Here is a 21,784-nt window from a genome sequence, read left to right as displayed (position 1 = left end):
ACTTAATAAAAATGGCCTTTTAAAAAAGCTGAGCAGTAAGTACTGGTGAATAGAACAACAGAACAGCAGTGCCAAGCTTTGTGCCAAGCTGAGCTGCTATCTGATGTTGGTACCTGTGAGTTTTTCTTACACACACGATTTAGATGTAAAGAAACACAGATCTAGGTGCAGAGGTGTACTGGCAAAATACTGTCCCAGGTAAAGAGTTGACATGTATTTTCCTCTCACAACTTGCTGTCCCTAATTGCCCGGACAGGTCCATCCATGCACTAGTGGGGCCGAAGGAAGGTCCCTGGGTATCTCTGATCCCTGTGGGACAGTGGGCGCGGTTTCGCCCTGCTCCGAGCAGCCCAACTCCGGCCCGCTCCGCCCGATCCTGCCCGGCCGGCCCGGCGGCCCCGCCTGCTCCTTCTGGCAGGACGGGCTGGATCCTCGGTGCCCGGGTCCGGCCCGGCTGCGGCGGTGGCCAGCGGTGCGCGGCGGTGCCCGCTGCTTCCTCGCCCGACCCCGCAGAGCAGCGCCGGACTCCCGGCGGGTGCGCATATGTGTGTGGGGTGTGGCGGGGCGGAGACAGAGGTGTCTGACACTCGCACCGCAGTTTCCAAAAGAAAAAGGGTCGTGAGGGATGCGCACGGATTCCCCCAACTGTGCGTGTTCAGATAGATGTACATGGTGCCTTCCCTTCCTGTCCGTGCCTAAGCGCTTGCCTTCCCCGCTACTTCTCTCCAAAATGCTCCCGGGGGGCTCGGGGTTAGCCTCTGTAAAAGAGGGAGAGGAATTCCTGCTCTCACCCAGTGCCTGTGGACGCCCTGGCCGAGGCGGACAGGTGGTGGAAGCCGCCGGGAAAGCGCAGGACGCCCGGGACGCCGCGCCGGACGCTGCCGGCGGTGGGGAACACGGGGCAGGGTGAGCAGCCTCCTGTGCACTGGGGCAGATCCCTCCCAGTCCGGCCAATTTCAGTGAGGAAGGTAAAATGCGGAAGTTGCCACCCAGAACTGTCAGTGGATCGTCGGGTTTTTAGCCCGAAGCACGCAATTAAGAAAAACAAATAAATGAAATAAATCCGCCCTTCGTGCGTACCGCCAGTCTCGGTCCTCGTCGGCAGCCGACATTCACGGCTGCTCGCCCGTATGGCGACGCTACCTGCCGCAGACAGGAGGGCGTTCGCCCTGAAAATCAACAGGTAAGCGGCTTTCCTCGTACCCGGCAACTACTCCTCGCCAGTCTCAGCCTGGCTAAGACAAGGGGCGGGCGGCGAGCAGGGCGGCACGGCTCCTCCCCTGGAGACCCCCGAGGCGGAGAGCATCTGACAGCTCCCGATAGCCGGGCTAGCCAGCCTTGGACGGGCACCGCTCCGCCCGCTGCTGCTCCTGCGGGAGCGCCGACCCGGGCTGCACTTCTGCTGTAAGGTTGCTCTGATGAAGGGTGCTCAGACAAAGCCGACTGTGCGTCCGTATCCTCTGGCAGTAAGGTGACGTCCAGTCTCACCCCAGGAGTTCGTTCCCCATCTGTTCTGTCCGAAGAAGTCCCGAGTTCTTCGGAGGGGCTGCTCGCTGCGGATGGGGGTTCCCCTTCACAAGAAGTGGCAAAATTACCTGGTCCCTTTAAATTAGCACTACTGACAAATGAGGAGTTTGTGTAGGGCATCAATACTGTGATGACATACATCCCTGGGATTTTTTTTTCATTCTTTCGTCTATGAGAAAAAAAAGTCCCCCGATGACTGAAAATATATCTCCCACATTCCCTCCCTAAACCAAACAAATTAAGAGTTCAGCTGTTGGAACACTGTACTGTTGAGACTAAACTTGCTGTCTGATAGACTTTGGTGTCTTTTCCCAGGGAAGTCCTGGCTCTTTGTTTGTCTGTGCTCTGTGGTGGCAGTAAGAAACCAAGACAATTATTTTCATATTGTTAGGTTAAAGGAAAAAAAGGCCTCCTTTTCAAAAGTCTTGTCATCTGAGGCAAAAACTGTTTCCAGGGTGTTGATGTAAGTAACAGGTACCTGAGTTTGCTGACACATAAAAGAACAAATAGCATAATGGCAATATAAACTGCGGATAAGTCTCTGTGCCAGAGAGAAAGTATGCAGAGAAACTCCGCCTCCTCAGCAACTTGTTGGAAGACATGGGATTTGCAGTCAGGGAGGATAAAATTAGCTCCTCTGTGATGTGCCGTTCTCATGGCAGAATATGCATCAGCGTACCTTTCTGTATCCTTTGGGAATTTATTTTAAATTTATGGTGGAATATTCAAAAGAGTGAGGCACCATATTTAGCAGCCATCAGATGAGGAGCTCATGAGAGGATCAGGCCACAGTTCCTGGTCATTTGGAGACTTGCTTAAACAGAAATCAGAACTAGCTGATGTTTACAGAGTTTGAGTTATTTTCTTTCTTCCTATTTTAGGGTCAGTTTTTTGGCAGCTTTCCCTAGCTTTGGTGATGGTCACTGTTCATCTCTATGACTAAAGTCTTACAAAGTAGCAGTCATAACAAGGTTCACAAAAGTTTTCCTAGTAAGAACTGTTATGAAATTAAATTACTGTTAAGATTTTAAAAAATTTCTTTTTTTTTAATCAATAGTGAAATAGTCAGTATTTCATAGCAAGTTAAATGTTGAAATATATTATCAAAATATTCTGAATATGATTTCAACTTAAGAGTGTGCCCTTTTATTTTGTGAGCATCTATATTCTTTTTTACACTTACACTTTATTCTCTTTTATCAGTATAGTAGATGTTTTTTAGAAGGATATTTTGTTTCCCTTTCTTCAAAAGCAGCAGAACATTTTTACATGCCTCCAATGCAGTTTTTACTGCTGACAGAAGCGTGATAGATCTTTTTGCAAGAAGTATTTTTAATGTAGTTTGGATTTTTTTTAAGTAATTTTAAAAATCAGAGGAATAATAGGTTAGTGTGTTAGGTTCCTTGACTGTACACAAAAGGCTAATCTACAGCTGTAAAATTTTGTTTATTGCTTTTCAGAGTTTATGACTTCTTCAAAATGCAACTTGTATTGAAAGTTGAACATTACTGACAAGGCAACATTTTCAGGAGTTAGCACATTGCCTCTATAATTACTTTGCATTCACTACAAATTTGCATGCAAAACTCTGCCCTTTTTTGTTCACTCTTTCTCTTGCCAATGATTTATGTAGGCTATATACTGTTTTTCTGAGGACCAGCAGAATTTTAGGCTCTATTCTGCCTAAATTTCAGCCACCTTGCTGCTAACATAAGGTGTACCCTGGTCAGTTTGGTGAGCCATGGCAGATATCTGACCAATCTATGAACTCTGTTCTGTAAAAAATCAGCAATAACATGATCAAAAATGTCTTTGTGGTCTCATTATGATTTAAATTTAGTGCAAGTTCATGAGCACTGGAGTTGCAAATGTTACAGGAACAGCTATTACATGACAAGCAACACATTTGTTTAAAGCTAGGTCAAAATTTAAAACCAGGCCTTCAAATGCCTTCAAACTCTTGTATGCAACCTGCCCACGTAACCATGTTTTCCTATCACTTTATTCTTCCTTCCACCCATCTGGTATCTGTTGCCCCAACCTGTTGCTTCCTGCCTTTTTTAATCCTGCAAAGACTTGCACATAGGTTTTTAATGCATGTATGTAAGTAGTTCCTTCTGCTTTAATAGGATAGGTTTTATGAATAATGATGTTCATTTCCTATGTAGAAGTGGAGGAACAAATTTTTAGTGTCCCTCAAGTCAGGCAGCTAGAAATCAGCATGGGACACAAAAAGCCAGATCATCCTTGCTGAGTTTAATTCAAGATAGTAATTAGAAGATGTCTGGATTGTGCAATGTGTGTCTATTTTCCACAGTATTTATATCCAGGAATCAAGGAAGTTAAAAAATAATTTTGTAAATCACTGAGGGGAAAGCAACTTGCCATTGCTACAGGTGTGGGCTCTAATATGTACCAGCTGAGCAGTGTAGGTTTGACGGACCAGAAAAACTGAATTTTAATCAGTTTGTCATGGCAGTGTGTTAGGATAAACACAATATTAACAGAAGATATATTCTATTTTTACTATTTTTGTTTAGCAGTAGTGATTGTTTAGTTTGACTTCAAGTGAAGAAAATTGTGCTTCAAGCACCTAGCTGGTGCACTGGCCACCAATGCTCTACATTCAAAACATTTCAACACACAAATTACAAAACAGGTTATCAAGAACAGTAATACAGGTCCCTAACATATCACTTAACTTTCAGCTGTATCTCTTGCAATTAAAAACTCACCCAATAAGCATACTCGTCAACTGCCTCTACAGACAGCTGTTGTCTGAATTTCACAAGTATTACATAAGAAATTTTCAACATTCATTTCTGTAATTTCATTTCCTCGTCCCTGAAATTGCCCAGTTGTGCAACAAACTTAGCGTTTCCTGTTCCAGTTTTAAGATGTGTACTTCAGGATGAGTTTACATGCCTAGACTTATATTAAAGAATAACAAACTCACACTACCAATATTAAAGGAAACATTTGATATCAATATTAAAGGAAACAGCTAAAGATTTCAATTTTTAAAAGCTTACATTAAAAGTCATACTCATATGAAATTTCCAATAGTACCAGGAATTCCATTTTACATTAATGATGAAAGTTATTTTTTTTTTACCTGAAATGAAAAGGTCAGCTTAAATCATATATTGTACAGAGTGCCAGGTCTGAACATTCATGAGAATTTACCCTAAATGACAAAGGCTGTTGTGGAAGAGTCAAGTACAGTGCAAAAATTGTCTTCATTTCCTATATACTCTGAGAGTAGATTGCTGTTCACTGCAACCCCTTAATGGGGTTGAGGCTATCATCTTTGGATTAAATTTCAATAAAACCCTTGTTATATGGATATAATAAGATGTTAATTATTTAAAAGCATTGACCAGACTCCATTGTATACCCTAAGCTATTTCTTTTCATAATTTTTTCTTTTCAAATTCTTAAATATATAATAGAAGCTCCAGAGAGGACCTCAGTCTTTTGTATGTACAATAGGTTTATGTAGTAAATATAAAAATCTAGTATATACATGCATACATGTGTGAAATGGTAGTCATTTTGTATTTGGTACACAGAATATTAAATGTAACAGATTAAAGAGAAAAAGTAAGATGAATGTATTTCATATGTTAGGTATAGAAATGTAAGATAACAATTTATAGTAAATGGGCATTTTTCTAAGACTTCCACAAAAATAAATGAGATTATTCTTTTAAAAACTTGGGACAATTACACGGAGTTCACATGCACAGGGTATACAAATCAGGTTTGCACCTTAGATCCCTAAAAAGGTTTGCACTGGAAGGGACCTACAATGATCATGTAATTCCAAACCCCCTGTTATTGGCAGAGACATCTTGCACCATATCAGGCTCTTCAGAGCCCCAACAAACCTGGCCTAGAACATTTCCAGCAATGGGGCATCCACAGCTTCTCCAGACAAACTGTACCAATGTGTCACCACCTTCACAGTAAAAAATTTCTTCTTAATATCTAGCCTAACCTCTCCTCTTTCACTTTAAAGTGAGAGGACACTTTGTCCCTTGTTCTGTCACTACAGGCGCTTTTAAGAAGTCCCTCTCCGTAGTTCCTGCAGGTCCCTAGGTCCCCTTTAGGTACTGGAAGGCTGATATTGGGTCTTCCCAGTGCCTTTTCTTCTCTAGGCTGAACAAATCCAACTTCTCCAGGCTTCCATCTTCACAGGAGAGCTGCTTCAGCTCTCCTCTGAACTCAGTCCAAGGGATCTGTTTCCTTCCTGTGCTGGGAGCCCAGAGCTGATGCAGCCCTGCAGGTGGGGTCTCAGCAGAGCAGAGCAGAGGTGCAGAATCCCCTCTCTGGCCCTGCTGCCCACACTGCTCTGGATGCAGCCCAGGACATGTGTGGCTCTCTAGGCCTTAAGCACACATTGCTGGGTCATGTCCAGCTTTTCATTCATCAGTACCTCAGTTCCTTCTCTGGACAACTGTTCTCAATTAATTAATTTCTCAATCTCAACCACAAGTCTTGGTGGTTGCCTTAAACATGTTCAATGCCTTGCACTTGGCCTTTTTGAACTTCATCAGGTTCACATGAGCTCACTTCTCAAATCTGTCAGGGTCCCTTCCCTCTGGACAGATTCCTTCCATCAAGTGAAGTACTCAGCTTGATGGTGCACTCAGTCCCACCATGTATGTTGTTAAGCAAGTTATTAAATAGAATTACTCCCTCCGCTTACCCTCAAGGAACAGTTCTTATTACTTATTTCTGTTCTCTGGACATTGCACATTCACTGGAGCTCAAGCAAGAAAGCTATCAAGCTAGTTCCTTTTCCAGCTAAGACTCCATCCATTAAATACATGTCTCTCCAATTTGGAGTAAGAAAATTGTGGGACACCAGACAGAAATTCAGGTGGGTAACACCAGTTGCTCTTCCCATGTCCACTGGTGTAGTCACTCCATTGTAGAAGGCCTCTAGATGGGTACAGCACAATCTGCCCTAGGTGAAGTCATGTTGGCTGTCTTTAATCACCTATCTGTATTCTATGTACAGTGTAGCTTTCAGGAGAATCTGTTCCATGTCCTTACCAAGCACTGAGGTAAGGCTGACTAGCACTGTTCCTGGATACTGGTTCTGTTTGCAAATCCTTTAATCTGGCTATAGGAAATAAATACTGGAGTATACAGAAATACTTTTTTCATCTTTCATTCAATTTTTTCCACTTTTTCAGCTGACTACAACATGTGTTTCCTTTCAATTGTCCACTGCATTTATCTCCCATTTCTAGCTTACAGGGATCGATTATAAACTGATCAAAATATCTGCTTAATTCTTTCACAGAATCACACAATAGTTGAGGTTGGAAAGGACCTGAGATTATCTTGTTCAGCTCTTCTGTTCAAGCAGGGCCATTTAGACCTAGCTGACTATGATCACGTCCAGTTGGATTTTGAAGGCCTCCAAGGAGGCAGACTCCACAATTTCTTTGGGCAACCTGTGCCAGGGCTCAGTCACCCTCATGGGAAAAAGATGTTTCACATGGAATCTCCCAAGTTTCAGGGCATGCCCATTGCCTCTAGTTCTGTCACTGAGAACCACTGACAAAAGCCTGGCTCTGTCTTCTTTACTCTGTCCCTTTAGATATTTGTATAAATTTATAAGATTCCCCCAAGCCTTCTCTCCTCTAAACAGTCCCAGCTGTCTCAGTCTTTCCCCATTGTAGAGACACTGTGGTCCCTTCGTCAGCTTAGTCACCCTTGGCTAGTCTCCCTACCATATATCCATGTCTCTCTTGTCCTGAGGAGCCCAGACTTGGGCAGAGAACTTAGGCATGTCTCACCAGCATCGAGCAGAGGGCAAGGATCAGCTCCTTCAACCTGCTAGCAATACTCTGCCCAGCGCACCCGGCGTAACATTTGGCTTTTTTGCAACCAGGGCATATTGCTAGCTCATGTTGAACTTTGTGGAAGTCTCAGTCTCCTAGAACAAGAGGTCCTCTAGGACCTCTGATGCTTTCCTGCAGAGCTGTTTTCCAGCTAAGTGCCTTCCAGCATATATAGGTGGATGAAGACGATCCAGGTGCAGGGCTTTGCACTTCTTGAACTTCACAGTTTCCATCAGTCTGTTTCTCCAGCCCTTTGAGTTCCCTCTGAATGGCATGACGCTGTGCTGCATCTGGAAGGTCATGCTGCACTGTTGCACTCCCATTTCTGTGCCATCAGTAAACTTGCTGAGGATACACTTTGTCCCGTCATCCATATCATTAATGAAGATGTTAATCAGGATTGGATGGAGTATTGACCCCTGAGTTTTACTGCTAGTTTATTCCCTCTAGCTAGACTTGCCACTGATCATCACCAACTATTCAGGAAGGTTTCAGTCCAACATACTGTCTGCTCATCCAACTTATACTTCACCATCTTTAGACAGTATTCCTTTAGACAAACGAAGAACCCCCATCTCTTTACTCCAAGCTGTTTTTTCCTCGCTTGCGGCATCAGGGTCTTGGTGTCTTCTGGATTTTTATTCAGCATAAGGAATATATTGTACATGGCTCTAAAGCAGGTGAAGAGAGGGGAGGGGAGACAGAGTGCTCTGCAACTTCATATGCTACTCATAAAGACTAGTCCCCACTGCAGCCTCTGCAGATAGATGCTTTACCTTCCACCTTCCCGCTGTTTGAAATCAAGGCAGTTTTGAGGGGGCAGAAAAGATAAAAAGGACTCGATACCATGGTTTCATCCCTGCTCTATCAGTTCCAAGTGCTCACAGCGTGTGAACAACGAAATAGTTATTAAAAGCCTCAGATGGCTCCTTCCCTAGGTGTTGTGGTGTGTTCATTTGGTCAGTTTTGTTATCCCCTACAAGTTATGTAAAATGGTTCTGCCCGGGTTCCCCCTTCCCGCCACCTCAGTGTCAATCTCCTAACCCCTCCCCTGTTGCCCTGGTTTCTAAATGCGTCTTTTGTTATACTCCTCCCCGGTTCCCTGCCAGTCACCCTCTAGCCACACACTCTCTTCTAGAAATCTCTCTCTGAGGCTTGGGGTGATTGGTTCAGGGACCGGGGCCCTCCCCAACGCTGTCTTCATTGGTTGTACCTTGATGTCAGTCATTAGTTTCTGTAATCTTATTTGCCCCAGGTGGGGTTCCTCCTCTCCGCCCCATCCCTTTAAAACCTCATGTAAACCCCCCCCCCCCCCCCCCGGGGGCTCTCCTTTGGTCTGTTTTGCTGGGGTTTATTTTGTTCCTCCCTTTGGACTAGTAAATCCTGGACTTCGCCAGCATCGGAGTCATCTTTCTTTCCTACCAGCTTGGTTGCCTTTCCTGATGTCTCGTCTGCCTGGAGATGTCTGCTGGCTATAATGCCGGGGACTTCCAGAGCCACAGCTCCTTGCCATAGAGGCCCAAGAGCGGAGCTGTGCCCCTGAATGACTGCCGGCCGTGTGCTGGTTTCAGCTAGCTGGGATTCAGGGACACACGGCAGCACCTAGGTATATTGACCTGTGTGTCGTGTTCTGGGACGTTTTTACAAGTACTCCTCCACTAAAAGGGAGAGATGTAAACTAGCAAAGGTGGATTGTAAATCAGTTACAGGAGTAAGTAAGTAAGAAGAAAAAAGCAACATCATAGGTCTAGATTCTGCCATAGGGTAATAATTGATATTTTTGTTTAAAATTCCTGTAAACATCTCCTCATTTTTTGAAAGGTAAAATTACTCAGGACGATGTCTTTACTATATTTGGTAGCATAGTGTCCATCACAAAGACTAAAAGCTCTTTCTTCTGGCATATAAAAATTGCAACGTTTCATGCCTAAAACATATGTAACTTTTAGGAAGTAGAGATGAAATAGCAAGGAAATGTTCTTATAACTACTTTACAGAGGGTACTGGTGCCTTTGGTTATTCATAGTGACTTACTTTTGGTTTGTATTGATTACCCTTTCTGGAATCATCTGCCTGCCATACAATGAAGGTGATAGTAGCCACTTAAGTAGGAGGTTGATGACAAACACAGGCCCACCCAGGCATATCTCTGTGAAAAATTACAAGTGCAGGAAAGATAGGCTCCATAATACAAGTGTACACTTTATCAGCTGTTAGGCAGCTGTAGAAACCCTGTCTTTAGAGAACAGTTGATCATGCAAGCAGAATACTGTTGTTACAGTTGAGACAGATGTTATTGACAGCTAGGAAAGTCTGTAACTGCAGATTTGATACTCAAATAGAGTTTAAAATATAGCCATCAATTTTCTGTTATGGTTGCTTAAGCATAGTATTATACAGCACTTATATATCTCTGCAATCACTGAACTCAGGTGTAATAATCCCTGTTACATAATTAGAGTAATGGGATTTTTGCTTTTTCTCTCGGAGATGACTGCTGGGCTTGAAAGAGACTTTACGCTCGGAGCAGAAAAGTTCAGGAAAGCATTTTAACATAATTTTTTAAGATCTTATGTCCCTCAAGACTTCAGAAATATACATGCAAGGTGAAGCCCAGCCCAGAATTTATGATGAGGTTCTTTTTTTTATATATATATAGTCAAAGAATTCCTAAGCTTACCAAAGGAAAATGTAGATGCAAATAAGAAACATTTTTATGTCCACCAAGTGCTGTGTATGAATATTTCTTATTCATTGTTCCAAACAATTGTCATTTTCAAACTTGAAGTGAAAACCAGCAAGAAAGAAATATTTTATACCTTCTACCATTTTCAGGTTTTATGGTCATTAAAAATTACAGTTAATGAGCACAACTCTATATGGTTGTCCTTTTATCCTGTTCTGACTTGACTGTTTTTTAAATTTGATTTGAGGAACCCATACCAGACTTTACCATTGTCTGTAGCAGTAGGAAAAAGGGTAGTCTGTGAATGTGCTCATCTGATAACACAATTACACTAAAAGTTTGCCATTGTAAATGCAGTTACAGAAAAATAGGCCCAGGTCTAACCAGCTCTTGGGCCAAGTTCACACAAAAAGTCCCTAATACCTTTCCTCATAAGTTTTGTAGAATTACACTTGCACATGATAAATCACAGTTTTCTGAGCCTTGGTAATAATGGAGATTTTTTAGAAGGGAGTCAGCACACCTGGACTCACTATTATTATTTTTCCCTAAAGTCAAGCAAACTGAATTAGCTAAAAGCATGTATTATTTCAGTTGTTACATGGTCTGAACCCTACAAAGATAATAGTAGCAAGATGTCATGTTTAGAACATTGAATAAAATGTAACATTTCTCCAGCTTGAAATTTTTCAGATATTTTGGTTTGTAATTTATTATATAAAATGTCTTGCATAATCCACATATTTGTAAGAGTGTGTTATAATGAAATTTGTACATGTAAAGACAACCAGCAGATACAAAAATATATTAATTTTAACAATGCCTTTTAATATATGCCAAATTCTGTGAACACTCTTATTTTTAAGAGTGTGAGCAAAAGATCCAGCTTTCAAACATATCTTAGATACTGCTTTGGCTCCTGCTGAAGTCGAATAAAAATTCCCTGTTTTAGAAATAGCAGTACCTCTTTATGTGCTTGTAAGTTGGCCAATTTTTTTTTTAGGCATTTTAGTAAATGATCCTACTTTTTCTAGTTCAACTTAGCTCTAAAGAAAAAAAAGTTGCTCTAAGAAGTGACTGGGAAAAAACCCCTCATGTTTTTTCCATATCACACTGGAAAAGTCACACTAAAGCTCCACAAATCTCTGTTCTTTGGAAATGAGGGGCCAAAATATTCATACAAATTATTTTCCAGTTCTGTCCAATTTGCATTATTTCCTCCTCCGGCCTTTCCTATACTCAGTATGAAAGACCCTTTTATGAATATATTATGAATTTATTTGAAGTTGATAGCAACATTTTCTGCTGGTTGATAAAAATATAAACTTTGACCTTGATAAAATAAAAACCACCCTATAGGAGCAAAAAGAAAATTTTCCCTTGAATAAGATGTACATAGTTTTTATTTTAATATTATTTGTTATTGTTGTTAATGTCTGACTTTTTTCACTTAGTATCAATAATTGTTTTTTAGTAAAAAGGTGAAAATAAAGCACAATCTTGGTACAGGATTTACAAAATTATCAGTATTGTGGTAGCATTTTCTTAGTGAAGCCTTTTGGATACTCAGATAATACACATTAGCTGCAGTATAGGTCTTGCACTTATGAAATAATCACTTTGGTGTGAATTGGTGGAACAGTGCTGACAAAACAAAAATCTAGAAGAGTAAACTAACATTATATTACTTTTAAATCACAGGATAAAGAGAGGATGGCTCATACATTATCATTCTTATTGTAAAGAATGTAAGCTTTTGGAAGACTTCTAAACAGTTTAGCAAAAAAAAAAAGTAAAAAGAAAAAAGAAAAAGAAATAAAGCTATGCCCTAGCTACAGTTTTGCAATGTAATATAGACCTGTGTGTCTCTTGGAGGCTGTAGGGGCACATTTGTTAAAAACAATTTCTTCAGACATCTCAGTTAACAGTAAATAATAAGGTACCAATGTGAGCTTTAGTGCCTTTCAAGCAGAGAGGCTTCTGAGCCAAACACAGAAAATTGTCCTTAGACAAACTGAGGATAATGCATTCAGAATGAAAACTTTGTGTACATATTGCTGTGTGCTGGTGGATATTAAGGCTATGGGGACAAAAGAATTCTGGTGTTTACACATGTATTTATCTTCTGTTAGCATCATTAATTAGCATCAAATGACATACTGATTAATAGAGAATTACAAATTCTCTATTGCATATATAAGCTACCACGACCAGTCTAAGTCTACAATAGGATGGCAGGTGACATTGATTTATACTTTCTGCTTTCCAGGAGGTACCACTAAACTATCACGTAAAACCCCACACCTAAAACCACTTCCATTGCAAGACCCAGCCAGTCAACAATGTATACACGTTGTCTTCTCAAAAGTTATTTCATAGCTATTCCTATTATCCATGCAGCAATTAAAAACTGCATAAAAACAGTGTTCATCAGGACCAAATAATAGGTTTTTGGTTTCTTTACATGGCCAGGATTAGAAAATTATTTTAATCAGTGCTCATGTCTCTTCCTGAGGGAGAAGCAGCAAAACTGAAAGGCAGAGAAAAATCTTCACTGAATAAATATCGTACATGACCTGGGAAAGAAATAAAAATTGAGCTCTTGCCCATTTTACTTTGTAACAAGCTGACATAACAAAATTAACAGTTTCCTCGTCTAGATTTTTTTCTTTCTTCCCACACCATCACTTGTAAGAAGATTGTTGTTAAGTTTCAACCATCTTGAATAGGATCTTTATTGCTTTAGCTGATATAGAGTCTTAATGTGGTAGACCCCAAAGTGGGCGTGTGCCAGAGGGTGTAGAGGCTACCTTGGTGTAGAGCCAACAAGGAAGGAACAGCAGTTCAGATCGACCACTGCTGTAAACAGTGACTAAAAAAGTGGAGCTCAGATGCCTTAAGGACTAATTAGAAACTTAGAAGAAAAACAGGCAGTGCCACTGGCAGTAAGAACAGGAGATCTAAGTGAGATTCCCATATTTGCTAGTTAAAGATCTGGATCATTGCCCAAAACTTTGTGTGTCTGCGTGTGGGAGTGAAAGAGAGTGGTAGGTAATTGTTACATTTTTCTCTTCTAGAGCTTTTTAGTTGCTTGTTTTCAGTTGTAACTAGAGAAGTTTCATCTTAGGCTCAGAAAAGAACAAAAGCTAGCTATGAATTTTCTTTGTCAGTGTCAGATGAAAGGGATTACTCTTCAGGGTAACCAAGACTGAATATTTAACCTGTTGAGTTTTTTTTTAAATGATTCTGCTATCTGTGTACATTTAAGTATGAATGTATCTGTCTTTGGGGATAGTTCTTGTACTTTCTATTTATTTATTTATTTTCATATTTCCTTGCTGTCTAATTGCATATGCAGCTCTTACAGAAGACAACTTCGATCTGCTGGAAGGGATTGTAAGATTGTTAAGGGTTACCCTTTCTCTCTCCTCTCTAATAGTAAGTTACTTTGGAGAACTTCATCCAGTAGGCATGTGAAGCATACTTTTAAAATTAGGTCTTTTCTTAGGAAATTTCTGATTTTCAGTTAATAGGTGATCTTTAAAGCTGTTCTCTTTTGCTTTTATTTTTAATTTGTTTTTCCCTGTTTAAATTTTCATATTATATACATACTAAAAAAATACCCATTGTGCCTGCTTTTAAATTACACATTTCAAAGACATATGTCATTGAGCAGAATTTACAGTGAAACTGCAAAACCTGCTTTATGCATCATAGGCATTAATATAATTTTAATTATAGAACCAGCAATGTTCAGCCATAGATCTCACAATATGTTAGAGGAAGAAAATAAATGCCTGGTTTATCTTCCTTTCCTTTCTTTCCTGGGCCCTCATCTGGGCCCAACTAATAACCCAAATCTCCAGAGCTCCTTCAAGGAGCTCTGTCCTGAGAAACATTCCAGAATCTGACCTCCAGGATTACTTTTAAGAACCTCCAGGTGTAGTCTGTTACTTTGGTTACACTGTTAATATATTATGCAAACTGAATGCTTTGCATTGGAGAGTATTTGTGAAATACAGACTATGTCTCAGCTGTTTGCTAGCAATTGCTGGAGGTTTATATCTACCTGTGGGACAGACACTGCTGAAATTGAGATTGAGAAGCACCAGTTTGGGGTTTGGGTTTTGCTTTGGTTGGTTGTTTTTATTTGGCTACCCTCCAGTCCTGTCTGGCTGGATCAGGAAGTCTGGTGAGTTCCAGCTTTTCCAAGAATTGCACCAGATTGTATGATTGTATGTCATCATCATTCAGGGCCCAAGACATCACAGAGTGGAAAAATTAGTTCCAATTTATATTATTTTGCTCTGATGCTGTGGTTCAGCCAAGGACCTAAAATCCATAGTATGCTGTCATCTGCCATCTTTGTTTTTACACTATCTTTGTGGAAAAGGGAAAATCTTCACCAAATCTACACTTTTTTTTTAGCTAGTGAAAAGGAAAGCTATCAATGTAAGTGATCAGTACAGCTATTAACACTGCTGAGTCCCACTGGTCTTTGAAAGGGTTGCAGTTGCCCAGATGCTGTTTTCCAAGTAGTTGAGGGACATCACACTAGGTAATCATGAGATGGCTGCTTAGAATCACAGAATGGTTTGGGCCAGAAAGTACCTTAAAGGTCATCTACATCCAACTGTCCCCTTCATGGACAGGGACATCTTTCAATAGGTACAGTTGCTCAAAGCCCCATCCAACATGTCCTTTAACACTTCCAAGGTCAGGGCATCCACAACTTTTCTGGGCAACCTGTTCCAGTACCTCACCATCCTCTGTGTAAAGAATTTCTTCCCAAGATCTAATCTAAATCTCTCTTCTATAAGTTTACAACCATTGCCCCTTTGTTGTATCATTATTTGTCTGTAGAAAAAGTCACACTCCCTCTTTTTGACATGTTCCATGTAGGTAGTAAAAAGCTGTGATGAGGTCTCCCTAGAGACTTCTCCAGGCTGAACAACCCCAGGTCTCCCAGCCTTTGCAGGAGATCTCCTGCAGTCCTCTGGTCCTCGTGACTCTCCTTTGGACCTGCTACAACAGGTCCATGTTTATCGTGTCCTGAGGTGTAAGAACCCATGTCTGGATGGGCTGTTCCAGTCCAATCCAGCTAGCTATGGACCCCAGCCCACACCATCTTACATGGACAAAAGGCAAAAGACAAGAAGCACTCTCCTCCACATGGGGACAAATGTCCAACATTTATTTCCAGGTAGAAAAGAGAGACCCAGGTGGGAAAGAACCCACATGGAAAAGAGGCTGGGCCAGCTGCCTCTAGGGGGTTTTAAGAACTGGGAAAGGGGGCTGGAGGAGAGGGACTACAGCCAATGGGATACAAGTGAAGAGGGGTGAGGGGAAGGGTAAACCCGGGGAGAGACCATCACCAGGGGGTACTGGGGAGAGGGGTGTGTGAGGGAAAAACCATGTAATAAAACATAAACCATTCCATGCAATATAAAGGCTACTCACTGCAAATCTCCAACCACCCAGTGCAAAACAACAACTAAATAGCTATTTAGTGCAGTACAACACTGAGGACCCCAGACCTGGACTCAGTGCCCCAGGCAGGTTGCAGAAGAGCAGAGTAGAGAGGCCAAATCCCCCTCCCTCATACTAATGGCCACAGTTGTTTGGATGCAGGCCAGGATGCAGTTGACTTTTTATGCTGTGAGCACACACTGCTGGTTCACATCCAGCTTTTCATCCAGGAGAATCCCCAGGCCTTTCTCCACAGGGCTCTCAGTGAGTTCTTCTCCCAGTCTGTACCCATATCTGGGACTGCCCAGGCCCAGGGCAGCACTTCGCACTTGGACTTGTTGAACCACATGAAGTTCCCCATGGGCCCACTGCTTAAGTTTGTCCAGGTCCCTCAGGATGGCATCCCTTCCTTCTGTTGTGTTACCTGTACTGCTCAGCTTTGTGTCATCTGCAAACCTGATAAGGGTGCACTCAATGTCACTGTTGATGTCACTGGTGAAGACACGGAAGACCACCAGTCCCCAGATAGAGCCCTGAGGAACACCATGCCTCACCAGCCTCCACCTGGAGGGTTCACAAGAGCTATTGAAAGCAACTCACTGGCTGTGTCCATCCATCAAATTCCTTTTTCACTGAATAGTACATAGTACATCCATCATAGTACATCCATTCATAGCACATCCATCACAGCCATGCCTCTCCAATTTGGAGATAAGCTGTCACATAGGATAATGTCACAGAACCCTAGGTACATGACATCAGTAAGTCTTGTTGTTGATCTTTGCAGACACTCCATCATACAGGGCCACCAGGCTGGTCAGGCACGATTTGTCCTTAGTAAAGCTGTGGTGGCTGCCTTGGATCACCTCCTTGTCTTTCATGTGCCTTAACACTGAGGATGAGGATGTGCCCCATGATTTCCCAGCCACAGAGGTGATGCTCAACAGTCTGTAGTTGCCTCTGTGTTCCTTCTTTCTCCACTTTTTAAAAATGAGAGCAATGTTTTCCTTTTTTCAGTCAACCAGGATTTTACCTGATCACCAGGACTTTTCAAATATAATGGAGAGTGGCTTGGCCACAACACCAGCCAGCTTCTCAGGCCACTTTTAGTGTCCTGCTGCTGTTGCAGTGGGAATTTTCTTCCAAATACTTTGCTAGAGCTTTCTTGTTTCAATTTAAGCACATTACTTTTTCTTCTTCCCTCTCGGGACATGAACTGTTCACCATTTTCTTTACTTACTGCTATCTTCTACATAGTCAAGGACAACTGCTGTCTCCTGTCAATCTCCCTTTTTGTGACACAACCAGTTTTTTCAGTCTTTCCTCCTGGGTCATCCTTGCCAAAATTTTTAGCCATCTGACTGCTCGCATTTGAAGCTTTTTAAAATTGATTGCATCTTACTCTGTGTTGTTATAAGTGTGTTCATCAGCCCAAATATGTCTCATTGACTTCTATTAAAAGAAATAGGATCTGTTTCTCCTCACTGTGTTAGTTTTATTGGTAAGTGTCCCAGTATTCTCTCTCAGTGTCTCTTCTGTGATGTGGCTATTTTTTTTTTTACAGGTAATTTCACTTTTTGTATTTCTGCAGTTGTTTTTTTTTCTTCCTAAATTTAGAAGTTTGCATTCCTTTTTCTTGACTCTAGCTGTGTGTGTGCTGATTTCAGACTGTTTCTAAAATATTTATATTACTCCTGGGTTGATGCAATCCCCAGATTTTAGTCCTATGTTACCCTATATCATCATCCATGTTGTAAAATAAAGTATGGACTGGAATTAGATTGAGGAAAAAATAAATTACTTCTCATAGTAAAATTGTCTTTTGAACCAATGATGACTATGCCTTGAATGCGTTATTAACCAGCTGTGAGCTCTTTTGGAAACAGCTGTGATGATTCCATCCAGCTGCTCTCTCTGCTTATAGTAATGTTATGACGGACAGTATCAAGAGCCAGTTAAACCATCACAGAAGAGCATAAGATTGGTTTTATGTGACTGCCCTTAGATATATCCATATTGTCTGTTCATCATTTCCTAATAATTGCCAATAACATACCAATAATTGTGAAACTTTTTGGACCAGAATTTACTGTAGTCTGTATTTTCTAGTTGCCCACCATACACTTCATCATCAGACTATTAATAAACAGGCATGTCTAAGGTGATGTACATTTTAAAGTTAAGTCTGATTTCATAGTTCCCTTGCTTCAACTGAAAGGAAACCTCAGAACTTTTTCATGGCTGATTATTCTTAAACTGATTATTCTAAATCATATTAACTATTAATAATTAATATTAATAATCAATTAACTATTAATTGATTATTTTCCATGAAAAATCACCAGGCTACTCTGCCATATTTTCAGACTATGTGCATTATCACCCTGGGATTTCTGAAGAATTCAGTTCTGGGGTCTCTCTACTTCCATAGCAATCAGTTTTTTCCTTAAATGTTTAGCTGATACAGTAGGCAGATTTTTTAATTCCTTCTTTGGTTGCCTTGGGCTTTTTACAACAGATTGCATTAGTAGTGTAAGTATCCCTTGATCAATTAAAATATTTGCTTATGTAATGTTCATTTTTCTTTCTCTACTTTATTAATGTATTTTTGCTTTGCAGAAGTGAATCTGCAAGTATTGCTATGAAGGTTGCAGTCACACTTTACTTCAAGCCAAGGTTATTCTTTCTTGCATAGCATTTCCCAGTTGTAAGGGTTGCAAAATAATGATAAAAATCTGTTGGAAGAGTGACAGAATCTTAGTTATATAGGACTGCAAATGTTTTATGAGATTTGCGTCAACTACAAACCAAGGGGAGTCTAGATCATTATAAAAATATATTTCTAAATACCAAGACTGGAGACTAAATCGGTTAAATGCTGGTATTTGGAATTTTGTAAAGGGATAATTGTAATTATAAGGATTCATCTCTGATTAATTAAAGGCACTCGTCTGCAGAAATAAGAAGGCAATTTACTGTTCAACCAGGATTTGCACAGTCCTGTCAACGAAGTTTAAGTACCCCAGGCTTTTCTACATTTCATCTGGTAAGTTCTCTGTTTATTCTATTTACACAGGTTTGGCATGTACATTGCTTAATTGTTTTAGGGTACATTAAATGATCTTCTAAGTTGTCTTGCATTTCACTGGCTTCTACCTGAAACTGTTAAAAATACTCTCTGGTGAGCTGAGGAAATTATGCCTTTGAGAAACATGAGAATGTTCCTTGGAGCCTGAAATAGACAGTCCCTCTACATATTACTATGGATCAAAGTTAATTAGTAAGTGTTGGAGTATATTACATTCTTTCCCTGATGGAAACATTCAACAACTTCTTCAAGTAAATGCGTTCAGTGGTAGTCCTTCTTCCCCCAGTTTTATATACTGAGCATGATTTCATGTGGTCTGAAATTTCCTGTGGTCAGATGTGGTCACCTGTTCTGGCTGTGTCCTCTCCCAGCTTCTTGTGCATCCTGTCTCTTTGCTGAGAGACGTGGTATGGTATGGTATGGTATGGTGGGGTGGTATGAGGAGCAGAAAAGGCCTTGGTTCCTTGTAAGCACTGCTTACCAATAATGAAAACAAATTTTATTATCAACATTGTTTCCAGCACAAATCCAAAACATAGCCCCATAAGACTTACTATGAAGAAAAATCAACTGTATCCATGCCAAAACCACGACAGATCAATTAATAAAGAGAAAAAATACCCAGAAAGGTATAGGCTCAAAAAGCTTAATACAGTTTCCAGAGCCAGCAGCAGGGGCAATGTGCTGACTGTTTTTCAGTGCTGTAGAATGTGCATGTCAAGTGAGAAATGCTGAAGCATGTCCCAATTGACATAGACATAATTGAGTCAACTGTTATGTGTGTCGAAATCATCTTCAGTCTTCCACATGTAATCACCCTCTAAAGAAGTCAGATCATATGACAGTGCCCTTATGACAAAGGGAAAAAATGCCAGATCTTTTTATTGCCTTTCAGGAGGATGAATATTCTGCAAACATGCTATGCCATAAAAGAAACTGATTATGATTTTGGTCCCTCTCCTTTTAATTTCTGATTACTTTTGTGAGGTCTGATAAGTAGAAGCAGTAAGTCTTTGTGCACCAGTGACTGTGAAAATCTAGATGCAAGTGGTTGCTTCCTGTGTCAGGGCCCCCCGCCACTATTTACTTCCTTAATCTAAGGCACTGTGATCTTTAACTTGTTCCGTGTGGTTACTCAGCCTTACGAGGCCAGGTCCCTTCTTCTGCACGCAGACAGCCGCTTCTGCTACCAAAAAAATTGGTAGCATTTCAGTTACCAAGTATTACACCGTAGCTGCCATTTTGTGTGTGCTGTCACAATCTACATGCCTCTTATTCATCATCCTTTAAAAAGGTATGTTTGCAGTAATGGTTTCTGGCATTTTCTGTCAAAAATTGTTTTGCACCTTTTTATGATATGCGGAAAGGGGTGCTGGCTTCTTATTTCAGTCATTTTCTGTGTTTTCTTTGAAAAGCTGCAGCAGTTGTTAAGGAGATCATTTCCCTCCATCTGCATTTACTTTTTACACTACTTTTTTTTACATTTGTGTCTAATTTACAATAGTCAAAAGTGCATATTTCTAATAATTAAAGGTTACTGTTAACACTTGAACTAGAAAAAGAGGACACTATGAAATGCAATGGATTTCACTCGACAGAATGGAAAAGTGTGACTTCTGAAAGGAAGTATAATGGTTAATTAAATATTAGATTGTATTAAGCAAAACTGTTTTGCATGCAAAACATTGTATCTTCAGCAACTGAAAAGATGTAGTACACCTTTGTATACTTTAAGCTGTGTTTTACTTTAATCTTCTGTGAATTACTTTTTCTGTTAGATCAAAATACATGTTATATATATTTATATTTATTACATATTATTTCTTTATTAAATATTTTATTTATATTTAGACCTAAAAATCTCTATATAGACCTATTTATATATCTATATATTAACATGCTATGCTTTACCCACTGACAGTACAGTAAATGAGCTTCAAACATATTATGCCGGTAATTAATTTTAAAAAAAAAGCAAATAAGGTTTACTATTTACCCATAACCATTGATGTGGCATTTTCAGCACTACACTGGGTGCAAACCAGAGATAGTGCTTAAACTAAAAGCCAGCAGTGTATTTTTTTTTCCGCTGACTGCCTTATAATTTGATGGACTTGCTGGTAATGTTAAGTTTTCTTTTGGCTAAGAAGAGCAAAGACAGGAAAAGACTTTTCCTAGAGAAATTTTTGGTAATTCAGTCGATGCCTTAAATGTACAGGCAGAGGAGAGAGCTCAGAGACTGTTTATGCAGAAACCAATATAGTTTCCCTTTAAAAGGAGAACCTGAGGTAGGGGGTGGTACTTGGTTGGATTCAAAGGTCTCTACTAAAATATTTGCAGGAGTATTTACCACATATGAAGTTTTTTTCAGAAGTTTAGATTGGTTTCCTTCTCCTAGATATTTCCAGCACATTTCTTCCAAATATGCTTAACTTTCTGCAAGATATTTCTGGATTCTTTTAATCTGAAAAGCTTCTTCAACTATATGTCCAGAACGCTAAAATGGTTCCAAAGCTTGCATTTACTAATTATTGTTTTTAACACATCTTCTTTTCTACTGCGGCTGATGCAGCATATTAAGTTCAGAGCCATTTTCATTCAAAGTTACTGGAGCTTTGCCATTTTTGAGTCTCTATGTGTGTTTCATAAATTGAGAAATTTCTCATTGTCGCATTGAGCTAAAATTCCTGATGTTGTAGATATAACGATGGTGTCACTGGAGTCACTTCATGCTCTGGTAAAATTCCAGTCGACTTCCATGAAAGCCTTGCATGAGCAGGCCTCAGCATTAATGAGGGAAGACTTGCTGATTTTCACACACATGTTTTTACACTGGAGTATAAGGAGGATAGCTTAAGAACACATTGGATGAGAAAATAGGCAGAATAACATGGAATATAAAGACGTGTTGATGCCAGGGACACTGGAAGCCTTCTTTTCCCCACAATGCATCAACAGCACCACAGATGTATTTTTTGCTGGCAGATTCAAAAGACAGCCTTGTGAAAGATATCTGGGCTAATCAGTGCAATGCAATCCTCGCTGTTTACAGAAAGGAGGATTTATTAGCTGGTTTTTCTAGAATTCTTCCTCACAGTAAATAAGTTATTCCAGTGCTATTATTCTAATGCTGCAACTAATTTTCTTCACTTTTAC

At 40.4% G+C, this 21,784-nt stretch overlaps 1 protein-coding gene across 1 annotated transcript in view; it reads left to right on the top strand.

The window, feature by feature from the left end:
• Positions 1–1,050: 1,050 nt before the first annotated feature.
• The window catches only part of DOCK8 (dedicator of cytokinesis 8), an 85,865-nt gene continuing 65,131 nt past the window's right edge, over positions 1,051–21,784 (top strand). The window contains exons 1-2 of the mRNA XM_030968363.1: positions 1,051–1,183; positions 18,484–18,586. Coding sequence (XP_030824223.1) covers positions 1,131–1,183; positions 18,484–18,586 — 156 coding nt within the window. The 5' untranslated portion in view covers positions 1,051–1,130. The remainder of the gene's footprint in view (positions 1,184–18,483; positions 18,587–21,784) is intronic.

This window comes from Camarhynchus parvulus, chromosome Z (assembly GCF_901933205.1).
Source record: "Camarhynchus parvulus chromosome Z, STF_HiC, whole genome shotgun sequence".
Classification (NCBI taxonomy): Eukaryota; Metazoa; Chordata; class Aves; order Passeriformes; family Thraupidae; genus Camarhynchus; species Camarhynchus parvulus.
This window is presented reverse-complemented; position numbering and strand designations above follow the sequence as displayed.